Source organism: Heterodontus francisci, chromosome 26 (assembly GCF_036365525.1).
Source record: "Heterodontus francisci isolate sHetFra1 chromosome 26, sHetFra1.hap1, whole genome shotgun sequence".
NCBI classification, from domain to species: Eukaryota; Metazoa; Chordata; class Chondrichthyes; order Heterodontiformes; family Heterodontidae; genus Heterodontus; species Heterodontus francisci.
The window spans coordinates 17,955,733-17,982,516 of record NC_090396.1 but is presented as its reverse complement, the minus strand read 5'-3'; the positions used below and the strand labels follow the sequence as shown (position 1 = coordinate 17,982,516).

The following is a 26,784-nucleotide window of genomic DNA, read 5'->3' as shown; positions in this document are numbered from 1 at the left end:
ACAGTTTTGGAAGCTCTCTGTGAATGCTCTACATGATCTGCACGAGAGAACAGAGATATTGATAAGTCAAAGGTCTCCCCTCCCGACCGAGCAAACACCCCTATGTTAGAAACCCTGTAGGCACTGGATGTGTGATGAGCAGCCTGGCTCCATATCTGCTGATGCATCCTTGTGCCCCATGACAACCTTACTCACTGTCTTGGGAAGGTGCCCCTATCTCTCCATCCGCAATGCTCCATCCATCCTGCGGCCATGCCAGCTCCATGGCCTCCTCCTCCATCGGGCTCAGGACATGGAGATTTAGCAGCCCACATCCGGTCTTGGCCCTCTCTCTCTGATTGTATGCTCTCTCCTCCTGCAGCCACAAAGATGAATGTTGTTGGTCTCCCAGAGGGGAACAAGACATATGCTAGTGGTAGTCCAGCTGTTACTATTGAGATGCCTCCTGCATGCGGCCCCTTTCCAGGGATTTTGTGAAGGTCTCCAATGATAAAAGGCTGTCTTTCAGCACCATTTAGCCATGCCTCAGGCAGTTGTCTGTATGCCCTGATTCTTTGCCCATGTTTGGGTGGGCACTCCCTCTCTACCCAATGCACCTTCCTCCTCTGACAGATGCAAGGCCCGAGAGATGAAGGGTTTAAGAGGTACTCACTTTCGCTGCCTGGATGAGGTCATTGAGCCGCTTGTGGCACTGTTTCCAGGTCCTTGGTGTGACCCCATGGCTGCTAACCTCCTCTGTTATCTGCAGCCAGGCTCGCTTGCTCAGGTGCCCAGCTCTCCTCCTCCTGTCCCTAGGCAAGAGCATCTCCCACCTTTCCCTGGCAGCCTGTAAGAGAATCTGGAGGGAGGGAGCATGGAGCAATCTGGGGACTTCCTTCTGCATTGTTCTGCAGCCTTTCTCCTCTGAAGAAATCCTTATACTTGGCCAGCAAACATTGAATTCAGGGCTGGCAGCCCTTTAAATATGACGGCAACACCTGCTGCAGTGTCAGTTGACACCAGCATCTCCGCCTCTGCCCCCCAACACCATCCACTTTACTGGACAGCCCCCATGCCTCATTCAACTTAATTGGCCGGTCACTGCGGCCGGCCACTCATGGCCCCGACGGAAGCTGTACCCACTTCTAGTCCCAACGTTGGAGTCTGCGGCTTCAACAGTAAATCTGGCCCTCTAATTAAAGGGCCAGAAGTTGGTTGGCCTTTGCCGGCTCCTGACGGTTCGGGCAGCAGCTGGCATTGCTGTAGTCAAGCATGTCCTCACTTACCTGTTGACAGCTGTGGTTTTAGCTCCCAGCACATCCTCCACCTCAATGACTACGCTGACCGCTGAGGCACTGTCCGTGGTGCCCGCAGGCAGCAACGCACTGAAGGAGGGTTTGATTCCCCGGTACAGCTGGAATCTATCGCAATTGGAGGAGCCATTGGGGCAGGTCATCGCCATCAGTGAGTAAACCAGCTGATCAAGGCCTCCATCCACATCCCACCAGCCTTGAAAATACAAGAGGGATGCAGAGTTAATTTTGACAGACACACCCATGTGTACTACTGGCACCACTTTGAGTTAGAGTTTTTTTTATTCATTTATGAGGATGTGGGCATCACTGGCAAGGCCAGCATGTATTGCCCATTCCTAATTGCCCATGAGTAGGTGGTGGTGAGCTGCCTTGTTGAACCACTGCAGTCCATGTGGGGTAGGTACCCCACAGTGCTTCGACTTTGTAGCAGTTAGATACAACTGAGTGGCTTGCTAGAGCATTTAAGAGTCAACCACATTGCTGTGGGTCTGGAGTCACATGTAGGCCAGATCAAGTAAGGACAGCAGATTTCCTTCCCTAAAGGGACATGAGCAGCCGGCTGCACACAATCAAGCAGTGGCCATCCAATAGGACATTAGTGAACCAGATGGGTTTTTACGACAATTGACAATGGTTTCATGAGCATCATTAGACGAGCTTTTTAATGCCAAATTTATCAATTGAATTCAAATTCCACCTTCTGCCATGGTGGGATTCAAACCCATGTCCCTAGAGTAATACCCTGGGTTTCTGGGTTACTAGTCCAGTGACAGTACCACTACACCACAACCTCCCCGCAGAGGAGACAGGGAGCTGAGTATCCTAAATGCAGTCAGGGATCAGGGAGGGGTAATAACATTCTGGATGGTGTAAAAGGAGTGAGAAGGGGAAGTTTCAGAGGACAGCTGACAACACCATTGTGCATTTATATAGCACTTTTATCCTAAAGGCCCTTCACAAGATAGTTTTCAAATAAAATCTGACGCCAAGCCACATAAAGAGATATTATGACAGCAGAACAAAAGCTTGGTCAAAGATGAAGATTACAAGGTGAATCTTAAAGGAGGAGAGGTGAGGAGATTTGGAGAAGGAATTCCAGAGCTTAGGGCCTAGACAGCTGTAGACAAGAGCACCAAAGGTGGAGTGAAGGAAATTGGGAATACACAACAGGATAGAATTGGTACAGCACAGAGATCAGAGGATTGTAGGACTGGAGGTTACAGAGATAGGGAACAGAGTAATATTAATAAAATAAAGCACAACAAAAGGGAGAGAGATGGATCATCTAATACACAACAAGATCATTCTTGTAATCTGCGCAAGAGTATGAGAAGTTAAAGGTTCCCCAAAGTGGTTTTGAGATTTATTTGAGCTTTACAGAGATAGGATCTGTTGGAGGGATAAGCTTTCTGAGCCTTATTTATTTGTGACTTCTTTCTGCAGGTTGGTAATATTCAAGCTTTTGATGGCTCAACAACAATGTTACTAAGCCCGTTATATCCATACTATGAAACCTTGGAGGGGGAAGGGGGAAGAGCGAAGTAAGGTAGGTCAATCAGCTTTAATCTCTGGGACCTACTTTCAAATCCTGCTCAAAACCAATGGGATGAAAGTCTCATCTGCAACTTGCAATGTTCTCAGAGCCATCCAGGCACAAAGCCTATAGACTGCCTGTCATTGAAGACCATTTGGCACTAAGTTGGTGTTCTAACCTGCAGAGATCACAAGGATGGCTGTTGTCACACCCATCCTCAGATGGATGGTGCCAGCACTAACACTCCTCACCTAATGACCACCAAGAACCATCCAAAAAAAGCAGTAATTTGGAAGGAACTGAGGGGAAAAGAGTTGAAAACAAATGGGTTGTCACCAATTACCTGTGCAACTGAAGCTTAGTGGGGTCTCCAGCAGGTAGAGGGTTTCGTCTGGGTGGATGGTGCAGACCCCTCTGCTGGGCGGGTAGTTAGGGGTCAGAATGATGCTGGAGAACCCTGTGATTTCCTTTTCCGGGTCAGTTATGTTCAAGGTGAAGGTGTAGTTGACCCCATCCCGGAGGACACCCTGTCGAATGACCAGGTTGGGATTCGAGTCTCCTGTGGAAGTGGTTTTGTTATCCAAGGTCAAAGGGTAGCCATCTGAACTTTGAACTGTCCACTTGTGCTACAAAGAAATGAAGCCAAAAAATGCAAATAAATAAGTTGCCTGCCAAGCAAGATGGAGAACATTTATTCTTCTGCATGGGCATCACAACTGTGATGATCGTCACTTGTTACAGAACTGTAACATATTATAAAGAAAGGAATAAAGATGTGCATTTATATAGCATCTTTCACAACTTCAGGACATCTCAAAGTGCTTCAAAGCTAATGATGTACTTTTGAAGTGTAGTCACTGTTGTAGAAAATGCAGCAGCCAATTTGTGCACAGCAAGACACAATAAACAAGATAATTGACAAGGTAATCTGTGTGACAGAAACCACACCTGGACATTGACCATAACTTGTTTTAAAAAACACAGAACTGAATGGCTGAAAACATTTGCATTCTGAAGACAGTTGCATAGAGAGACAATGGATGTGCTCCCTGAATCAATTAGCCAGATGGGTTTTGTCAATAGTGATGATCAAAAGACATTGAGAGTCATTGCCTGTGTAAAAGCCAGCACTCCACCCCCCACTCCCCCAATGAGTGTGTCTAGTAAGCTTTGAAGAACCAACAACCCTCGCAGGCGACGCTGTGTCGAACAAAGAGTTGGTCACATGAGTAACCTGCTGGCCAATCTGGGAATTGATTGAATTGTCCATCTCAGAGAAGTTTTGGAGCAGACTGCAATCTTGAAGACCAAAGAGAAGCAAGGTCTCTCTCTCTCTCTCTCTCTCCCTCATGCAAAGTTCCAGGGGCCCACGGAAGTAACGTAAGCCTCAAGACAGAAGACCCCTGCAACCTTTTGGTACCAGTGAAACAAGTTTGAAAATGTGCACTGGGCTCCAATGAGAACTGCAAGAATTAACTTCAATCAAAGACTTCACAGCAAAACTAAAAACAGTAACTGAATTCCATCTACTACTTCAAACCTTCCCCCTTTAATTCTTTCTCCTCCTCTGTATCTATTTGTGTGTGAGTTTATCGCATATGCATGCTTGCGTGGTCGTGTCGCACATTTTAGTCGTTTTAATTGAGTTAATGTTAAAGTTAATAAACTTATACCTTTCTTGTTTAAACCTGAGAAAGCCTGTCTGATTGGTTCCTTTACAATTACAATTAGAGAGCAGTGAGCAAGGACTCACTGAGGTGAAGCTAAAAATGTTGTGTTTTTAAAAGTTAACCCCTGTTACGGCCAAAACAGGAAAGGGGCCAGAGGGGAGCCCGAGACCCTTTCCTCACCGGGTCGTAACAAAATTTTGGGAGCTAGCATCCAGATTGGACCCACAGACAAATGAAAAATTGGAAGCGGGAAATCAAATTGATGGCAATCAAAAAGAGAAAAGAGCAGCGGGAGCGGTGAGAGCAGACACAGGGACTGCTGGGTAAGTGAACTTATATATTCGGGCAGTGGCTAAACCCGAAACACTACACGTGTAGTGTCTCCCACCCATCCTCCTCCTCTAACCAAAAAAAAGGACTCTTGTGTGGAGGGTTTGGTAAGGTAAGGTTTTCCTTTATTTTATTTTTATTTTTTTAATCTCTTTTGTCAATTTAGAGCAGAGGGGATGGAAGCTAGGGCAGTTGCATGCTCCTCTTGCAGGATGTGGGAGGTAAGGGTCATCACTTGTGTCCCTGCTGACTTCACCTGTGAGATGTGCACCCAACTCCAGCTCCTCACAGACTGCGTTAGGGAATTGGAGCTGGAGCTGGATGAACTTTGGATCATTCGGGATGCTGAGGGGGTGATAGAGAGCAGTTATAGGGAAGTAGTGACACCGAAGTTACAGGATAAAGGTAGCTGGGTGACCGTCAGGGGAGGGAAAGGGAATAGTCGCACAGTGCAGGGATCCCCTGTGGCCGTCCCCCTCAATAATAAGTATACCATTTTGGATACTGTTGGGGGGGGGGACCTACCAGGGGAAAGCCACAGCAGCCAGGTCTCTGGTACTGAGCCTGGCTCTGTGGCTCAGAAGGGAAGGGGGGAGAATAGGAGAGCGATAGTTATAGGAGATTCAATGGTTAGAGGAACAGACAGGAGATTCTGTGGTCACGAACGAGACTCCCGGATGGTATGTTGCCTCCCGGGTGCCAGGGTCAGGGATGTCTTGGATCGAGTCGACAGGATTCTTAAGGAGGAGGGGGAGCAGCCAGAAGTCGTGGTACACATCGGTACCAATGACATAGCTAGGAAAAGGGATGAGGACCTGAAAAGCAAATATAGGGAGTTAGGTTGGAAGCTAAAAGGCAGGACGAGCAGAGTAGTAATCTCAGGATTGATACCGGTGCCACGTGCTAGTGAGGCTAGAAACAGAGAGCGAGTGCAGCTGAACACGTGGCTACAGAGCTGGTGTAGGAGGGAGGGCTTCAGATATGTGGATCATTGGGATACCTTCTGGGGAAGGTGGGACCTGTACAAGAAGGACAGGGAGCTGAACTGGAGGGGCACCAATATCCTGGGTGGGAGGTTTGCTAGCGCGCTTCGGGAGGGTTTAAACTAGTTTGGCAGGGGGATGGGAACCGGAGCTACGGATCAGTGGATGGGGTAGCTGTTGAACAGGCAGATACAGAGTGCAGAGAGTCTGTGAGGAAGGTTAGACAGTTGACAGGGCAAAGTTGCAGCCAGTATGATGGGTTGAAGTGTGTCTATTTTAATGCAAGAAGTGTCAGGAATAAGGGTAATGAACTTAGAGCATGGATCAGTACTTGGAGCTACGATGTTGTGGCCATTACGGAGATGTGGATATCACAGGGGCAGGAATGGATGTTGGATGTTCCGGGGTTTAGATGTTTCAAAAGGAATAGGGAGGGAGGTAAAAGAGGTGGGGGAGTGGCATTGCTAATCAGGGATAGTATCACAGCTGCAGAAAGGGAGGTCGTCGAGGAGGGTTTGTCTGCTGAGTCAGTATGGGTGGAAGTCAGAAACAGGAAAGGAGCAGTCACTTTATTGGGAGTTTTCTATAGACCCCCCAATAGCAACAGAGACTCGGAGGAACAGATTAGGAGGCAGATTTTGGAAAGGTGCAGAAGTAACAGGGTTGTTGTCATGGGTGACTTCAACTTCCCTAATATTGATTGGAACCTCCCTAGTGCAAATAGTTTGGATGGAGCAGATTTTGTCAGGTGTGTCCAGGAAGGTTTCCTGACTCAATAAGTAGATAGGCCGACGGGAGGGGAGGCTATGTTGGATTTGGTGCTTGGCAACGAACCAGGCCAGGTGGCAGATCTCTCGGTGGGAGAGCATTTCGGTGATAGTGATCACAACTCCCTGACCTTTACTATAGTCATGGAGAGGGTTAGGAGCAGACGGGATGGGAAAATATTTAACTGGGGGAGGGGGAATTACAATGCTATTAGGCAGGAACTGGGGAGCTTAAATTGGGAACAGATGTTCTCAGGGAAATGCACGACAGAAATGTGGAGGTTGTTTAGGGAGCACTTGCTGCGACTGCTGGATAGGTTTGTCCCGATGAGGCAAAGAAGGGATGGTAGGGTGAAGGAACCTTGGATGACAAGAGATGTGGAACAGCTAGTCAAGAGGAAGAAGGAAGCTTACTTAAGGTTGAGGAAGCAAGGATCAGACAGGGCTCTAGAGGGTTACAAGGTAGCCAGGAAGGAACTGAAGAATGGACTTAAGAGAGCTAGAAGGGGACATGAAAAAGTCTTGGCGGGTAGGATTAAGGAAAATCCCAAGGCGTTCTACACTTATGTGGGGAACAAGAGGATGGCCAGAGTGAGGGCAGGGCCGATCAGGGATAGTCGAGGGAACTTGTGCCTGGAGTCGGAGGAGGTAGGGGAGGTCCTTAATGAATACTTTGCTTCAGTATTCACTAGTGAGAGGGACCTGGTCGTTTGTGAGGACAGCGTGAAACAGGCTGATATGCTCGAACAGGTTGATGTTAAGAAGGAGGATGTGCTGGAAATTTTGAAAGACATGAGGATAGATAAGTCCCCGGGGCCAGACGGGATATACCCAAGGTTATTACGGGAAGCGAGGGAAGAGATTGCCGCACCTTTGGCGATGATCTTTGCATCCTCACTGTCCACTGGAGTAGTACCAGATGATTGGAGGGAGGCAAATGTTATTCCCTTGTTCAAGAAAGGGAATAGGGATAACCCTGGGAATTATAGACCAGTCAGTCTTACGTCGGTGGTGGGCAAATTATTGGAGAGGATTCTGAGAGACAGGATTTATGATTATTTGGAAAAGCATAGTTTGATTAGAGATAATCAGCATGGTTTTGTGAGGGGCAGGTCATGCCTCCCAAGCCTTATTGAATTCTTTGAGGATGTGACAAAACATATTGATGAAGGAAGAGCAGTGGATGTGGTGTATATGGATTTTCGCAAGGCGTTTGATAAGGTTCCCCATGGTAGGCTCATTCAGAAAGTAAGGAGGGATGGGATACAGGGAAATTTGGCTGTCTGGATTTGGCAGGCCCATAGAAGACAGAGGGTGGTAGTAGATGGAAAGTATTCAGCCTGGAGCTCGGTGACCAGTGGTGTTCCGCAGGGATCTGTTCTGGGACCTCTGCTCTTTGTGATTTTTATAAATGACTTGGATGAGGAAGTGGAAGGCTGGGTTCGTAATGACGCAAAGGTTGCTGGAGTTGTGGATAGTGTGGAGGGCTGTTGTAGGTTGCAACGGGACATTGACAGGATGCAGAGCTGGGCTGAGAAGTGGCAGATGGAGTTCAACCTGGAAAAGTGTGAAGTGATTCATTTTGGAAGGTCGAATTTGAATGCGGAATACAGGCTTAAAGACAGGATTCTTGGTAGTGTGGAGGAACAGAGGGATCTTGGGGTCCACGTATGGTGTGTTGGCTTTCATTAACAGGGGGATTGAATTTAAGAGCCGCGAGGTTATGCTGCAGCTCCATAAAGCCCTGGTTCGACCACACTTGGAATATTGTGTTCAGTTCTGGTCGCCTCATTATAGGAAGGATGTGGAAGCTTTAGAGAGGGTGCAGAGGAGATTTACCAGGATGCTGCCTGGACTGGAGGGCATGTCTTATGAGGAAAGGTTGAGGGAACTAGGGCTTTCCTCATTGGAGTGAAGAAGGACGAGAGGTGACTTGATAGAGGTGTACAAGATGATGAGAGGCATAGATAGAGTGGATAGCCAGAGACTTTTTCCCAGGGTGGAAAGGGCTATCACCAGGGGGCATAATTTTAAGGTGATTGGAGGAAGGTTTAGGGGAGATGTCAGAGGTAGGTTCTTTACACAGAGAGTGGTGGGTGCGTGGAATGCACTGCCAGCGGTGGTAGTAGAAGCAGATACATTAGGGACATTTAAGCGACTCTTGGATAGGTACATGGATGTTAGTAGAATGAAGGCTATGTCGGTAGTTTGATCTTAGAGTCGGTTAAAGGGTCGGCACAACATCGTGGGCCGAAGGGCCTGTACTGTGCTGTACTGTTCTATGTTCGATGTTCTATGTTCTATTTCAATACAGGTTTTCTTATGGTTGTGTGTGCTAGAATACTAACATGTCAGCGACTGAAACCAGTAACTCCCCAAGCCCGGGTGAAGCAACTTGGGATAAGTTAAAAGCACTGCCTATGGAAGAGTTGAGAGATATGGCTGAGCAGTGTGGGATCACTTTCCATGCCAAGGCTAGAAAATCGGAACTCCTAAGACTAGCGGCCAACCATTTTTCCCTCAAATCTGAAGAATCAGAGACAGGATATTGCTAGCAAAGATACGAGTGGAACCGAGGAAACTTGAATGAGAAGACAGGGAGAGAGAAAGGGAGAGAGAGGAACGAGAGAGAGAAAAACACAGGAGAAAAAAAAATAAATTTCCAGAAGGAACAGGAGGAAAAAGAGCAGAGATGGCTTCAGTTAGCTCGGAGGCGACAGAGTAACCCCATTGAATACAAGTAATACATGGCTCTGTACTGAGATTTTAAAATTTTTCCAACTGATTCCAAAATTCAATGAGGGAGACATGGGAGCATTTTTTGTATCTTTTGATAAACTGGCAAGGCAGTTAAAACAGCCGGATGAGAGCTGGACTCTTCTGGTGCAAAGTAAGCTCACAGGAAAGGCCCATGAGGTTTATTCCCTTGTTGCCAGATGAGAGTTCATCAAATTATGAACTGACAAAAAATGCTATCCTCGGGGCATATGAGCTAGTACTGGCAGCCTATCGCCAGAAGCTTCGAACCCTCAGGAAACAGACTGATCAAACTTACTTAGAGTTTGAGAGAAGTCAGCAGCTGGCTTTTGACCAGTGATTGAGGGCTCTTAAACTACAGCCCAGCTATGAAAATCTCAGAGAGGTAATTCTCCTCGAGGAATTTAAAAACTCTCTCCCACTGTCCGTAAAGACTCATGTGGAGGAACAAAAAGTTCATAGAGCAAGACAAACCACAGTTCTGGCTGATGAGTTTGCTCTAATATACAAGTCGGTTCCCCAGGGGAAAACCTTTCCTAGTCACCCCCACAAATCTGAAAAGGACAAAGGGTGGGAAGGTGACAGGAGCCCAAAAAGTCCCGGAAGAGAAAGAAAAGCAGGACACACAGGGGGCCTTCCTCCAGCCAAAAAGGAAGGTGCTGTGGGTTGGTGTGAGACGCCGAGACCTGTGTGCTTCCATTGTAATAAGGCAGGTCATCTAAGAGCTGACTGCTGGAAACTACAGGGAAAGCCTATCGGGTTAATCAGGGCAAACCCGCTCGGTGAAGGAGAAAGGGCCCTGATGGAAAGCACAGCTGAACAAGCTGCAGCTTTAACTGCAGCAGTAATAAGGCCCAGAAAACATACTGCTGTGGATGCAGGAAACTTTAATAGGGTTCCTGAAGGATTTTGCATCCAAAGGGAGAGTAACCCCATACCCCTCGTGTGGGGCAAGAAAGCCCATAGTAATCATCAGGGACACAGGGGCCACTAGATCCCTTTTACTGGGAAAAGGCCTGACCTTTCCCCCAGAGAGTGCAGAGAACACCAGAATGGTGGTGAATGGTATTGGAGGGCACTGTATGTCTGCACCTTTACACTGGAATGCGACTTAATTTCGGGACCGGTGACCGTAGGGATTGTCCCTAGTTTGCCTGTGGATGGATTGACCTGCTCCTAGGTAATGATCTGGCGGGGGCGAAGGTGGTAGCTTCCCCAGTAGTGGAAGAGAGACCACAGGTGGTCAGAGAGACTGGGCAGTGGCAGGAGATGATCCCCTGCAGTTCCCCTGAATGTGTAATGAGTGAGGCCATGATCAGACCAGCTCCCCCAGAGGAGACTGAATTGGCACTGCAGGCAGATGACCATGAGGTCTGTCTGTCTGAGACTTTCTTTGGAAAGTTAGAGGATCCAGGGAAAGGATTAAATGGATCTTCCCTAGCTGAGGCTCAGCGAGCCGACCCTGTACTGAGAGAGTTAGCACAGGCTGCCCAGTCTGAAACTGAAGCAGAGGAAGTCACTGATTGCTTCTATTTAAAGAATGAGGTAGTGACGAGGAAATGGAGTTCTCCTCACAGACCTGGGGACAAAGAGTGGTTCACCAGTTAGTGGTGCCGCCGAGGTACCGAAGAGAAATATTAAGAATGGCCCATGAGATTACGGTGGCTGTACATGTCGGTACATGATAAACCAAAGCCTACATAAGGCATCGGTTTGACTGGCCAAAACTCCACAAAGATGTGGGTCAGTACTGTAGGAGTTTCCACATGTGCCAGGTTCAGGGGAAACCCCAACCTACAATGAAATCTGCACCCCTAAGTCCTGTACCAGTGTTAGGAGGACCCTCCAGCAGAAGGCTGGTGAACTGTAACGGACCCCTGCCGTGAACAAAAGGGGAGAGACAGGCACAGGGCTGGCAAGAAGTTAGAGAGGAAAGGGGAAACAGGAACAAAGAGAACAGATTAAAGGAGAGCCAAGAGGATTCCCAAATGAAAACCCCTACTGTCCGGTCAGTCAACCCCGAAATGTTGGAAAAATTAGATCCCACATCCCCCTATGTAAATGCAGAAACCTGAAGCACCCCACCAGAGTTGCCAATAGCATTTACAGAAACCTGCAGGGGCAAAGAAAGTCCTCAAGAGGGCAGAGAAACAGTGAGGGTGATTCCTCACCTAGTCAAATTGCCGCAGTGGCGTGCAGTAGAATCTGGACAAATACCTGCAAGCAGGAAGTTCCCAGAGGACAAAGGGAAGATTAGCAAAGAATCCACCCCCACAGTCAGGTGAAAAGGGAACCCACAATACCCTAAAGTGGAAAGTACTTGCATGACTCATTGGATCACTGAAAGAGAGATCAGAGTGGATCCACCTACTGCCAGCTCCCATAATCAGAGTTCCAAAACAGGGAGAATTAAATCTAACCATCCCCTTGTGGACCCCAACAGGAACAAATGCACCCAAGACAATCATGGAAATGTGCAAACTTAAACCTCCCAAAAAATCACAAGTTTATTGGGATGACCATCGCCAACATATTGCAGGCTGATAGTGAAGAAACTTTAAACCCCTTGGGTAACACATAACTATCTCAGACCCACCTCAAGGGAAAAGAGGCAGTTTAAAGCAGCACTGCTACAAAGACAGGCTGTAACAATTTTAAGATTTCTGAATGAATGAAAATGAATGAGAGAAATGCATGTGTGTTTCCTTGCACTTTCTCTTCCTTCTAATTTATAACGAAAAGCTCCCCCTGATGTTGCATTTCAGTCAGCCAGAGGTGGAGATGTGATGGAAACCACACCTGCCAAATGGAAACATATTAATTTCAGCATATGGAACACTATTTGAACATTTACTGGACATTGAACATAGCTTGTCTAAAAAGACCACAGAACTGAATGGCTGAAAACATGGCTGCACATTTGCATTCTGAAAGACAGTTGCATAGCGAGACAATGGATGTGCTCCCTGATTCAATTAGCTAGATGGGTTTTGTCAATAGAGATGATCAAAAGACATTGAGAGTCATTGCCTGTGTAAGAGCCAGCACTCCACACCACCACCACCCCAATGAGTGCGTCTAATAAGCTTTGAAGAATCAATAACCCTCGTAGGCGATGCTGTGTCAAACAAAGAGTTGGTCACATGAGTAGCCTGCTGGCCAAACTGGGAATTGATTGAATTGTGCCTCACAGAAAAGTATTGGGACAGACTGCAATTTTGAAGACCAAAGAGAAGCAAGGTCTCTCTCTCTCTCTGTCTCTCACCCTCATGCAAAGTTCCAGGGACCCACGGAAGTAACTTAAGCCTCAAGACAAAAGACCCTGCAGACTTCTGGTACCAACAAAACAAGTTTAAAAGTGTGCACTAGGCTCCAATGCAAGACAACTTCAATCAAAGACTTCACAGCAAAACTAAAAACAGTAACTGAATTCTATCTACTACTTCAAACCTTCCCCCCTTTAATTCTTTCTCCTCCTCTGTATCTATTTGTGTGTGAGTTTATTGTGTATGCATGCTTGTGTCACGTATCTTTAGTAGTTTTAACTGAGTTAGAGTGTTAAGGTTAATAAACTTACACCTTTCTTGTTTAAACCTGAGAAAGCCTGTATGATTGGTTCCTTTACAATTACAATTAGAGAGCAGTGAGCAAGGACTCACTGAGGTGAAGCTAAAAATGTTGTGTTTTTAAAAGTTAACCCCTGTTACGGCCAAAACAGGAAAGGGGCCAGAGGGGAGCCCGAGACCCCTTCCTCACCCGGTCGTAACATCGGATTTAATGTTAGTCAAAGGATAACTGCTGATCAGAACATCAGGGAGAACTTCCTAGCTCTTCCTCATATAGTGCCATGGTTTTTTTTTCATCCCACCTAAGAGGGCAGGCGAGACTCGGTTTAACATTTTTCCACAAGATGGACAGCTGACAGTGCAGCACTCCTTCAGTACTGCACTGGAGTGTCAGCCTGGATTACTATCCTTCATTGAAGGAGAATTGGTGCACATCTCCAAAGAGATCGAGGCCTGGAATGAGACTGAGGGATGGAGGGAAAGACAGACACCAAACAAGAAGGGGATCAGGCTCTGTTATTGGGGAGAGACTTACGGTGGACTTGTTGCTGCAGTTCTCACATCTTCCAGCCAGCGTGACGTGCGTGCTCCTGCTCACTCCATAGCTCCAGAGGACATGGCAGGAGATACACTCCAACAGCACACAAGGGGTCTTCCCAGCTCGAACCAGAACCTGCAGTTCAGAACATACAGTTGTACCTTGGTCAGCACATGGACACAGGTCTGAATTAGAGACGACCAAGACCATTGCCAATATGATGCTTGCATTTTCACAATTCAGTTATTAAATGTCATTTTAATGTAGGGCACATCCATTTCAACAATGCCAATTCCAGGATGGTTCTGGAGGTCAAGGACAACCTTTAACATTTCTCCCCACCCACAGAACCCCCTCCTCTCTGCCCATTCCTTTGTTCTGCCATTTTCCCCTCAAACAACAAATGAGAAGAACTCGTGGGTTTATTTATTTTAAAATGTTTAAAATATGAGAAGGATTTAATGGGGTAGAATCGGGGAAGCTATTGGCTATAGTGACAGAACCAAGAACAAGGGGACGAAATCTTAAATACGAGCTAGACCATTCAGGAGCGAATTCAGAGAGCACTTTTTCACACAAAAGGGTAGTGGAAATCTGTAACTCTCTGCTCAAAAAGGCTATAGATTCTGGGGCTCAGTTGGCGCTTTCACATCAACACATTTTAGTTGGGTAAAAGTATGAAAGGATATAAAGCAAAGGCAAATAAACGAAGTTCAGGTGTGGATCAGCCATGATCTAATTGAATGGTGGAACAGGCTCAAAGGGCTGAATGGCCTCCTCCTGCTCCTATGCTGCTTTCCCTCAAAAAGCAAGACCACATGCACAACAGCCTTCTCCCTCATCCAGCCTCCGTGTCCCCCTCATCCAGTCTCAATGACCCCCTCATTGAACCATAGAAAAATTACAGCACAGAAGGAGGCCATTCAGCCCATCATGTCCGTGCCGGCCGAACAAACTAGCCGCCCCATCTAATCCCATCTTCCAGCACCTGGTCTATAGCATCGCAGGTTACAGCACTCAGGTGCATATATGTGTGTGGGTCGGTGCCCTTGACAGACACATCTGCAGGAAATGTCACCGGCTGCAGAAGCTTGAGCTCCAGGTTTCAGAATTCGAGCGGCAGCTGGAGTCACTGTGGCACATCCGCGAGGCAGAGAACTATGTCGATAACAAGTTTCAGGAGGTAGTCACCCTGGAGCTTAAGACAGCACAGGCAGAGAGGGACTGGGTGGCTGCCAGACAGACAAGAAGGTGAAGGCAGGTAGTGCAGGAGTTACCGGAGGCATCCCACTTTCTAACTGGTATTCAGTTTTGAGTACTGATGGGAGAGAGGGTTCCTCTGGAGAATGCAGCGACAGTCATGACCAGAGCACCATGGGTGGCTCAGCTGTGCAGGGAGGGAGGAGAAAAGACAAGAGAGCAATAGTGGTAAGGGATTCTATAGTTAGGGGAACAGATAGGTGTTTCTGTGGTCGCAGACGTGATTCCAGGATGGTTTGTTGCCTCCCTGGTGCAAGGGGCATGGATATCACCAAGCAGCTACAGAGCATTCTGGAGGGTGCATAGCCAGAAGTCGTGGATCCAGTCTCAATGGCCCCCACATCCAGCCTCAGTGTCCGTAGAACCATAGAAAAATTACGGCACAGAAGGAGGCCATTCAGCCTGTTGTGTCCGTGCCAGCCAAAAAAAATTAGCCGCCCAATCTAATCCCACCTTCCAGGACCTGGTCCGTAGCCTTGCCGGTTACAGCACTTCAGGTGCATGTCCAGATACCCTTTAAAAGAATTGAGGGTTTCTGCCTCTACCACTGTTCCTGGCAGTGAATTCCGGATGCCCACCACCCTCTGGGTGAAAAAGCTTTTCCTCATGTCCCCTCTAATCCTTCTACCAATCACCTTAAATCTGTGCCTCCTGGTAATTGACCTCTCCGTTAGGGGAAACAGGTCCTTCCTGTCTACTCTATCCAGGCCCCTCATAATTTTGGACACCTCAATTAAGTCACCCCTCAGTCTCCTCTGTCCTAAGGAAAATAACCCCAGCTTATCCAATCTTTCCTTATAGCTACAACTTTCAAGCCCTGGCAACATTCTTGTAAATCTCCTCTGTACTCTCTGTACTCTCTCCAGAGCAATTATGTCCTTTCAGTAATGTGGTGACCAGAACTGTACGCAATACTCCAGCTGTGGCCTAACCAGCGTTTTATACAATTCCAGCATTACATCCCTGCTTTTGTATTCTATACCTCGGCCAATAAAGGAAAACATTCCATATGCCTTCTTCACCACTCTATCTACCTGTTCTGCCACCTTCAGGGACCTGTGGACATGCACTCCAAAGTCTCTCACTTCTTCTACCCCTCTCAATATCCTCCTGTTTATTGTGTATTCCCTCACTTTATTTGTCCTCCCCAAATGCATTACCTCACACTTCTCTGGATTGAATTCCATTCGCCACTTTTCCGCCCACTCAACCAAACCATTGATATCATTCTGGAGTCTACAGCTATCCTCTTCACGATCAACTACACGGCCAATTTTTGTGTCATCAGCAAATTTCCCAATTATGCCTCCCACATTTAAGTCCAAATCATTAATATATACCACAAACAGCAACGGACCCAACACGGAGCCCTGTGGAATGTCACTGGAAACTACTTTCTATTCGCAAAAACATCCATCGACTACTACCCTTTGTTTCCTGTCACTGAGCCAATTCTGGATCCAACCTGTTACATTCCCCTGTATCCCATGGGCTTTCACTTTACTGACCAGTCTGCCATGCGGGACCTTGTCAAATGCTTTACTAAAATCCATGTAGACCACATCCACTGCACTACCCTCATCAATCCTCCTGGTCGCTTCCTCAAAAAACTCAATTAAGTTAGTAAGACATGACCTTCCCTTAACAAATCCACGCTGACTATCCCTGATTAATCTGTGCCTTTCTAAGTGGCTGTTAATCCTGTCCCTCAGAATTGATTCCAGCAATTTATCCATCACCAAGGTCAGACTGACCAGCCTATAATTATTTGGCCGATCCCTCGCACCCTTTTTAAACAATGGTACAACGGTCGCAGACCTCCAATCGTCTGGTACTTTGCCAGTATCTAAAGAGGATTTGAAGATGATCCTCAGCGTATCCACTATTTCCTCCCTGGCTTCCTTTAACAACCTGGGATACAATCCATCCGGTCCTGGTGATTTATCCACTTTCATGGATGTCAAACCCTCTAGTACTTCCTCTCTCATTATGCTTATTGTATCTAATATTTCACACTCCTCCTCTTTAACTACACGTCTGCATCATCTCTCTCCTTTGTGAAGACAGAGACAAAAGCTCATTAAGAACCCTGCACACATCTTCTGCATCCACCCATAAGTTCCCTTGTACATCTCTGATAGGGCCTACCCTTTCCTTAGTTATCTTCTTGCTCTTAAATGTACTGATAAAACATCTTTGGGTTTTCCTTGATTTTACCTGCCAATAATTTTTCATGCCCTCTCTTTGCTTTTCTAATTTCCTTTTTTACTTCACCCCTGCACTTTCTATACTCCTGTAGGCTGTAGGCTTTCTAAAGTATTAAGATTTTTGTGATCATCATGCCCCCTCATCCAGTCTCTGTGTCCCCATCATTCAGCCTCAATGACTCCCTCATCCAGCCTCAGTGTCCCCCTCATCCAGTCTCAGTGCCCCCCCTCATCCAGCCTCAATGACCCCCCCCCCTCATCCAGCCTCAGTGTCTCCCTCCCCCAGCCCCAGTGTTCCCCTCCCCCAGCCCCAGTGTCCCCTTCATCCAACTCAAAGACCCCCTCATCCAGCCTCAGTGCCCCCCTCATCCAGCCTCAAAGACCCCCTCCATCCAGCTGACGTGTAATCACAAAAAGATATTTCTGCAGGTGTGTGCCAGATTCCCGGACAGTTGCCATGATGCATTTGTCCTGCAGCAGTACAACCTCCCCTACTTCTTCACACCTGGAAGCAGATTTAAGGGATGGCTGCTCGACAACAAGAGATACCCAAATCAAACTTGGCTGATGGAATCCATCAGAAACCGAACCACTAAAGCCTAACATCGCTCCGATGAATGGCATCACACCACTAGATGTGTGATTGAACAGGCTACTGACATGCTGAGGATGCACTTCAGATCTGGAGACGGCCTTCAGTACACACCAATCAGAGCCTCCAGAATGGTCGTGGTTTGCTGTGCTCGGCTCAACGTGGCATAGCAGTGAGGTTTGGTCAAGTAACTTGCCTCCAACTCTATTCATCAGCTGACTCAGTACAGATCAAGAATCGAAGCTGGAACTTTCCTGTTGATCTTCACATTAAGTGATATCTTGAGCTATCCCAGCATTCCGATGATGTACAAATGACAATGTTTGTGGGTGAAGTCAAGGGATGAGTTGAATGTGGAAATGTGTCAAGCTTCATTCTCACAGCACATGACATTAGCTAGACCCTTGCAAGCTTGTAATACACTGAGTTTCCAAGTTCCCTTTGCTCAATGTCTCCTGATCCTTCCATAGCTCTGATGTCAGATATGACTTACCATTTGAGTGGTGCGGGCAGCCTCCTTGCCAGGCTTAGTGACGGTCAGTGTGAACATGTATGTAGTGCCCGGCAGCAGTGTGCTCCTGAGGATGGTGACAACAGCCCCAGCCCAAGTAGCAGGAGGAATACAGGGAGAGGTGGATTGATCCTGGAAACAAGGAATATACTGATCAGCTAGTCATTGGCAACAGTGACTCAGCAACCTGCTGTGTCCTGTGACCACCCACCAGCACACCCCTCGTGGCCACCCCATGCCTTCACCTCTCATGCTCACCACACATGCCCTCACACCACATGCACAGAAGGAGCTTGAAAGTATTTGTTTTATCTTTCAGGTCAAGTACAGCAAAGGTCAGAGGCAGAGTAAAGCTCCCTTTACACTGTCCCATCAAACACTCCCAGGACAGGTACAGCACGGGGTTAGGTACAGAGTAAAGCTCCCTCTACACTGTCCCATCAAACACTCCCAGGACAGGTACAGCATGGGGGTTAGATACAGAGTAAAGCAAAAAAGAAAGAAAAAGGGGGAAAAAAACAGGGTTAGATGCAGAGTAAAGCTCCCTCTACACTGTCCCATCAAACAATCCCAAGGTAGGTACAGCACGGGTTAGAAAAAAAAGAAGAAATAAAACAGGGTTAGATATAGAGTAAAGCTCCCTCTACACTGTCCTATCAAACACTCCCAGGACAGGTACACCATGGATTAGATACAGAGTAAAGCTCCATCTAGACTGTAGCATTAATGTTCCTCAGCTCTACCTTCAGTAGATCACCCCTACTGCAAGTGGGTCATCATTCCATTTCCCACACTGGCCATGCTGTGGGCACGTGTTAGATTCTTGGTTTGTATGGAATTAAGGATCAGGTCAGTCTTGTGCTGGGGCTCCGTCCTCATCAGGAACTGGATTGAGATTTATTTTATCAGGAGTCGAGCAAACTGACACAAATTTCATTCTCTCGGCCAAGGTTGCATTTGAATCATGTCCCTATAGAGGTGGCCAGTATCTAACCCACAGTCCCAGCCTGATCTACCTCCTCCAGAAGGACAACATTGTACCGGTTTTTGACTGGGCAGAGAGCGCATCTTATAGAAGGTAAGAGACATTACAGATAACACTTGGTCCATGTGATCTCCTGTTCTGGTTTCGATCACCTGAGGGGTTGGGAGAGGAATTTTTCAGAGTATTTTTCTCTTATTATCCCTGGGATTTTCTCTGTTTTAATGCTTCACCCATTATATGGCTGTGGGGGGTGGGAAATGTCTAGTTATAATATTTAGAACATCATGTGTGTGGGGCAGTCTTGATGGACCAGCTACTCTATCCCTGCCCATCATTTTTCTTGTGTTCCTGTCCAGTCACTATTTCAAGTAACTTTTCCACATGAGTGGTTCGGATTTGGAATGCACTGTCTGTTGGGCCAGTGGATGCAGATTCAATACTAGCCTTCAAAAGGGAATTGGATGAATTCTTGAAGAAAAATGACAGGGCTATGGGGAAAGAGCCGGTGAGTGGGACTACTTGGATTGCTTTTTAAAAGAGGCGTTACAGACCCAAAGGGCCTCCTTCTGGTGTCCTATTCTATGATTGTGTTAAGGCAACATGAGGTTTAAGACTTACCACCACCTCGCACTCCCAGTGATACATCAGAAAGGCCTCCTCCTCCAATTGGACATCTGGGTCGTAGGATTTGGATCCGTCCAGCACCAGGTCCTGGTGAATGGCCCAGGTTCTCTCAGACCCCCCATTGATAATGGCCACCAGTTTGCTCTGCACCACCCGGATCACCACCGCCACCTTCCGGCTCAATGGTGTGCGGTGCAGCTCCACTGTGAACTGGAGGCAATGCATGCCAAGGGGCAATGCCAGCTTGGGTAATGCCAGGACAGGTTTGCCAGTGTCCACGCTGCCAAGGGGCAGTCGGGCTGAGCTATGGCAGCTGGTGGACTCCAACACCTCCCAGCGGTACCGGGCCTGGTACGCGGTGCAACCCTTCAGGTCCACATTAGCCTCGAAGTAGCTGGCGCGTGCCCTGATGATGTCATGCGTCGGTGTGATTAATTGGATTTCAGGTGCCTGGCACGCAGGCTGGTGCACCGTGATTGTTAGGCGGGCAACCACGGAGCTGATGTAGTTAAAGGCTTTGGCCTCCACCATGTACCGGCCAGGGGTTCTGTACCGGTGCCGGGTGGTGCTGTTCTGGCTGATGCAAGTCTTGGGGGAGTCACCAAAGTTCCACTGATATTGAACGTCAGGACCCTCAGCCAGCACCAGCCGAAATGTCACGGCCTGTTCAACAAATAGATCAGTGCCGTTGCTCCAGAGTTCTGCCGCCACTGCCACGGGGAGCTGAACCCGAATGCACTCAGTCAGTGTCAGTGCGCCAAGCTGTCCGGTAGCCTCCACGCGGACAGTCAGCTCCCCTGTGCCCAGAGGGGTGTAGGTGATGCTTGGCCCTGAGAGGTGCTGATCGGAGGAGCCCAGCAGTTGGAGATGCCACCTGTACCGCACACCCACTCCAGTCCGCACGGCTGCGGTGAGCTTCATCTCCTTGTTGGCTTCCACGGCAGGCTGGCAGCAATTAACCAAGTAAAGCCCGGTAACCTCCTCCAGCACCACCACACGGGCGGAACGCGTCTCACTGCTGACCTCATTCCGCGCTGTCGCTGTCACGTTGTGCCGTCCGACCGATGGGAATGCCACTTCATAGACATCTCCGCGCAGTGACACACCTGTACGCAAGGTGGGGAAGTACAGGAAGTAGCTCACGTCGCTGCCCTGCTGGACACTGAGGGTAAAGGTCACTGGCTCGCCGGCCCGAGCATTCGCCTTGTCCGGCACAACCGCCAGCCCTTGGATACTGTCCAGTGCCGTGACGTTATGGTGGACTGACTCCCAGCTAACTTCATTGGAAGCATTGAGGGTAAGCAGATACACTCCTGCCGATCCCAATGTGTGTTCAACCTCCAGCCCGTGCCAGAACTGGATTCCTGCCACTCCCAACAGGCTCCATTCCCAGGAGACATCAGTGCCTCTGGCTGCAAAGCCCCTCAAGCGAAGAGTGGCATTGGTCGGCACGTAGAAAGGAGGTGCCATGTCCAGTACTGTGTAACTCACTTCAGAGACGGGCTGCTGGATTCTTAAAGTGAGGGAGGTCTTTGCACTCCCCAGCCTGTTGCAGACAGTCACATTCACCACAGTGGTTCCTGCAGAAGAGTAAACATAGGAAAGCGAGGAGATGTTAGTCCTGAGACAATCTTCAGTTCCTTCAACTGACCATTCGTACAGCAAATCAGTCCCAGAGGCAACTGTCACGTTCAGATGAACCAGTTGCCCCGTGGCTGCCTTGTGTGATGTTGAGGTAACCTTCACCCCACTAATACGCTCTAGGACAACGATCTCTTTGCGTTGGTTGACTCCTCCGAGAGCATTTTTGGCCAGCACCACTGCCCAGTAATCCCCGGCTGCCTCTGGTTGAAACGCTATGATTGACCCTTGATCCACAGCCACCACAACAGGGCCTCGTCGTATGGTCCACTCGTAGGACACGTTGGAGCCAAGTGTTGTGTGTGCACGCAGTCTGCAAACTTCCTTGGTGGCAAAGTAACTTCCCTGAATCAGGTCTCCACTGTGTATCTGCACATCTTGGATCCTCTCTTCAGCCTGAATGGTGACCATTTTTGTCGCTTCGCTCACCTCATTTCTTGCCGTCACCACCACGATGTAGGTGCCAGGCTCCTGGAAGTTGTGTTTAAAGAAGGACGATCCCTGGTGAAGGGCACAGTCTCCACACACTGCCCAGAAGAAGGAGACCTGTTCTCCTGCAGACATCGTGGCGGTGAAGCCAACAACCTTGCCGATTTCTACCACCAGCCGCTCGGCACTGACACTCAGCTGTGTGATGGGGGTCACAACACGGACATTCAGGCGCCTCTCCAAGCGACTGACCAGGTTCTGTCCAACAACAGTCACGGTGAACAGTCCGCAGCTCCGATAAACGTGCGACAGTTGGCGCCCCTTGGTCCTGGCAGTGCCATCGCCAAAGTCCCAGTGGAAGGTGGCGTTGGTGCCTGACGCCCTGTGGAGGTGAAATCCATACGTCTTGTTCAAGGAGAGAGCCTCCTGGGCTGGACCCTCATGACTGATGGTGAAGTCCCTCACACCTTCCTGAATCGCCACCCAGCACGAGCTGCTTCGGGAGTTGAAGCGGTTGCTGACGTGGACTGTGGCCAAGTAGACGCCAACCTGGTTGTATGTAAAGGTCAGCTCCCGGCGGCTGGATACAAGGGGGACTGGTACCCCCAAATCCCACTGGTACTGGTAACAATGCTGTTCATCTTCCCTTGGGACCACCTTGGCCACAAATCGCACTGGGTCATTCAACTGCACAGAGTAGTTACTGGCCACCAGCTGGACAGAGCTGATGGGCGCCTGCACGCAGATGGCAGCCTGGTGGGATGCGGTGTTGAATGGACTGCTGGCGGTGACGGCGATGGTGTAGTTCCCGGCAGCGGCATAGGCGTGAAGGATCCTGGAGCTGCCGTGGACCACCAGAGCTGGGCCCCCGTCCCCGAAGCTCCAGCGGAACTGGGTCCGATTCCCCATCCCGGAGACCTGAGCCTGGAACAAAGTTTTGCGTCCCGAGGCTAAACATCCTGCCGGTGTGATACCCGTCACCTTCAGTGCATAGACCGCCACAACGACCGAGCGGCTGACCAAGCTGACTGCGTTACTCCCAGTTACGGTGATGGTATAACTCCCTTCCGCTGCATACGTATAAGAAACGGTGCCAGTCGTCAGGTTTCTGAGGACATGTCCATCCCCCATGTCAAAGGCCCATACAATATTTGTGCCGCTTAACACTTCGGCACGAACCAGCGTCATGGACCCCAGCTCACTGCGCCCACTGGTTGTCACCCTGAGACCTGCAACCTCTTCTTCCACCATAACCATCACATAGGAACTCACTACATTGGCTGTGTTATTGGCCTGGAGTGTGACATTGTAAACTCCCCTTGCTTTAAACCTATGACGCACCATGGAACTCGTCCCCACAACAACAGGAGCTTCATCACCAAAGTTCCATGTGTAGAATATCCCATAGGAGGAGGGGCGAGGAAAGGCTTCAAACTGAACGACCTCATTAATGCGTGGGTTGTCCGGGGTCAGTGCACAGCTCAATCCTGACAAAGGGCTACGGACAGACACAGAGAGGCTCCTCCTAACGCAGCTCCACTGAGCAAGAATCTCCACCTCCAAAATGTAGTCACCTAGAGAAACAGAAGAATGTTTAAACTATTGTTTGGTTATTCACATCATACCAGTGTATGTCTGCAATACTTGTGCACTGACCCTACAGCTGTCTCCATCAGACGAGGGTGGACTTTCTGCTAAAGGGCAATCAGAGAGGATGAAGCAGAGTGAGAATAGGGAGCATAGAGAGAGACAAAGCACTGCAAAGACATGACAGAACGTGCAAGACAGGGAGCACGAGATGGGGAATGTGGGAGAGAGAGGGACAGAGCTAGAGAGAAAGAGAGACAGAGATTGAGACAGAGAGAGAGAGAGCGAGAGATTGGGACTGAGAAAGAGAGAGACACACACAGAGAGATTGGAACTGAAAGAGAGAGAGACAGACAAGAGAGAGAGAGACAGTGAGCGAGCGACACAGAAAGGCAGAGGAAGAGAGAGAGATGGAGAGAGAGAGAGATACAGAAAAACAGTTGCAGACACAGGTCCATGGCATCATGACTGAAGCACTGTGACTTTACTCAAGAACAAAGTCCCTTCGACTTGTCATAAAATAAAATTAGAATCATCACTAATGGAATAGCTATACTTACCACTAGACTGTGATCAAGGACAGTGTCAGACCTTCTACAATGATGGATCATTTGATTTGAACAGCAGCCCTGTCAACTTTACAAAGCACAATCTAATTGTACAGAGTTCCTTATTATTCCACAGGGTATGGATTATTTGCAGAGAAAGTACACAAAAATCACTGTTTATTCAGTAGAGTAAGGGTTACTTACTGTTTAACTGTGGAGGCATTGTTTATTCAGAGCACAGGCCACTCACTGTGTAACTGTACAGAATTAGTATTTATTCAGGGTAAGAGTCACTCACTGTTACTGTACAGAGTTAGTGTTTATTCAGGGCAAGGTCACTTACTGTGTAAATGTCCAGAGTGTTATCTTCTTCTTCTTCTTCTTTGGCCTCCTTGTCTCGAGAGACAATGGGTAAGCGCCTGGAGGTGGTCAGTGGTTTGTGAAGCAGCGCCTGGAGTGGCTATAAAGGCCAATTCTAGAGTGACAGACTCTTCCACAGGTGCTGCAGATAAAATTGGTTGTCGGGGCTGTTACACAGTTATGTGTAACAGAGTGTTATGACCAGATGAGAAAGGGATCTAGGGGTTCCCCCTCAAACTTGGCCTGGTTTAACTGTAACAGGGTTTAATTTTTAAAAACACCATGTTTTTAGCTCCCCCTCAGTGAATCCTTGTTCACCGCTTTACAATTGTGAGGCAAAGAAATCAATCAGACAGTTTATCTTAGATTTAAACAAGAAAGGAGGAAGTTTATTAATCTTAAACTCTAATTCAGTTAACAACTACAAATACGCGATGCAACCTTTTAGCATGCATACGCAGATACAGACGGAAAAGTAGAAAGAATAAAGGGGAAAAGTTTGAAGCAATGGTTGGGGTTTGTTTACTGTCCTTTGAGTTTGATGTAGAGTCTTTGATTGCAGGTAAATCTTGCTGTTTCGTTGGGGCCCAGTGGACACTTTCAAACTTGTTTTGATGTAGGAGTCTTCTCTCTTAAGGTTTAAGTGCCTTCAGTGGATCTGGAAATGAGAGAGAGAGAGAGAGAGAGAGAGAGAGCGGCTCTCTTCTTCCAAGTTCAGTTGCAATCTGCAGTCTGACCCATGCTGTCCTGTGAGCTGTTCAAAACCAGACCTGGGCCAGTATGTTAGTCATGTAACTCACTGTTTATGAATTTGTGTTTGTGAATTTCAAAGCTCTCGGTGGGGGGTGCAGTGCGGTCTCTTAAACCGACAAGATGTGGATCACCATTACCCAGACCAATCTCAGCTAACTGAATCAGTGAGCAGTTCTCATAGTCACCTAGGAAAAGACAATTTCTTAGAATGCAAATTTGATCCCAGCCACTGCTGATCTCTTTAAACAAGTCATCTCTCCACTCTAGCAACAGTTTAAAATTAATGTTCTTGTGACAAAAATAATATGCCTCATTCTTGGCAGGTGGGGGTCTTTATGACACCTCCACACCCAGCAGAATGAAATGCAATTTTTTTACAAGAGCTAACAGCTGTTACTGCCTGTTTTTTCTTGGTAGCAGTGATACCCTTTTGTCATCCTAATAAACATGTGATTTCCGGGGAAGCTTTTCAGTTTGCACATTTCCATGACTGTCTAGGGTGTCTTTGTTCCTGTTGAGGTCTGCAGGGGGAGGGTTAGATTTAATTAGCCCTAGGTTGGAGTTCTGCTCATGGGCGGCGGCAGTGGGCAGTTCTACTCTGAACTCTCTTGCAGTGCTTTGATGAGTCATGCAAGTGCTTTTCACCTTAGGGGATGGTTGGTTCCCTTTTCTCCTGACTGTGGGGGTGGATTCTTTGCTAATCTTCCCTTTGTGCTCTGGGACATTCCTGCTTGCAGGTATTTGTCCAGATTCTACTGCACATCCTGCAGCACTTTGACTAGATGAGGCATCACCCTCACGGTTTATCTGCCCTCTTGAGGACTTTCTTTGTCTCTGCAGGTTCCTGTAAATGCTGTTAGCAACTCTGGTGGGGTGCCTCTAGTGTCTGCATTTACAGAGGAGGATGTGGGGTCTAACCTTTCAAACATTTCGGGGTTGGCTAACCAGACAGTAGGGGTTTTCATCCGGGATTCCTCCAGGACTTCCGTTAACCTGCCCTCTTGGTCCATTTTTCCCCATACCTTTCTAACCTTTTGCCAGCCCTGTGCCTGCCTGTCCCATTTTGTTCTCGGCAGGAGTCCCTTACAGTTCACCAGCCCTCTGCTGGAAAGTCCTCCAAAAACCGATACTGGACTTAGGGGTGCAGATTTCACTGTAGGTTGGGGTTTCCCCTCAACCTGGCACATGTGGCAACTCCTACAGTACTGCACCACATCGTTGTGAAGTTTTGGCCAGTCAAACCGTTGTCTTATGCGGGCTTTGGTTTTTCATATACCAGCATGTACACCTACTGTAATCTTATGGACCATTCCTAATATTTCTCTCCGGTACCTCTGCAGTACCACTAACTGATGAACCACTGTCCACTCCTTGCTCTCAGGTCTGTGAGGAGAACTCCATTTCCTCATCAGTACCTCATTCTTTAAATAGTAGCCATCAGGGACTCCCTCTGCTTCACTTTCAGTCTGGGCAGGCTGTGCTAACTCTCTCAGTACTGGGTCAGCTCGCTGAGGCTCAGCTAGGGAAGATCCATTTAATTCATTCCCTGGGTCTCCTAACTTTCCAAAGAAAGTCTCGGACAGACAGACCTCATGGTCATCTGCCTGCAGTGCCAATTCAGTCTCCTCAGGGGGAGCTGGTTTGATCATGGCCTGATTCATTACACATTCACATTACACACGGTCTCTCTTTCACTACTGGGGAAGCTACCACCTTCATCCCCTGCCAGATCATTACCTCGGAGCAGGTCAACCCCGTCCACAGGCAAACTAGGGACAATCCCTATGATCACTGGTCCCAAAACTAGGTCACATTCCAAGTGCACCCGGTGTACAGGTGCTCTCCAA

General features: G+C 48.1%; 1 protein-coding gene across 1 annotated transcript in view; it reads right to left on the bottom strand.

The window, feature by feature from the left end:
• Window positions 1-26,784, bottom strand: part of pkd1b (polycystic kidney disease 1b) — a 208,320-nt gene that overhangs the window by 143,419 nt on the left and 38,117 nt on the right. The window contains exons 10-14 of the mRNA XM_068058630.1: window positions 19,614-23,263; window positions 17,993-18,142; window positions 13,438-13,575; window positions 3,173-3,455; window positions 1,266-1,488 (exon numbers count right to left, since the gene is read on the bottom strand). Coding sequence (XP_067914731.1) covers window positions 1,266-1,488; window positions 3,173-3,455; window positions 13,438-13,575; window positions 17,993-18,142; window positions 19,614-23,263 — 4,444 coding nt within the window. The remainder of the gene's footprint in view (window positions 1-1,265; window positions 1,489-3,172; window positions 3,456-13,437; window positions 13,576-17,992; window positions 18,143-19,613; window positions 23,264-26,784) is intronic.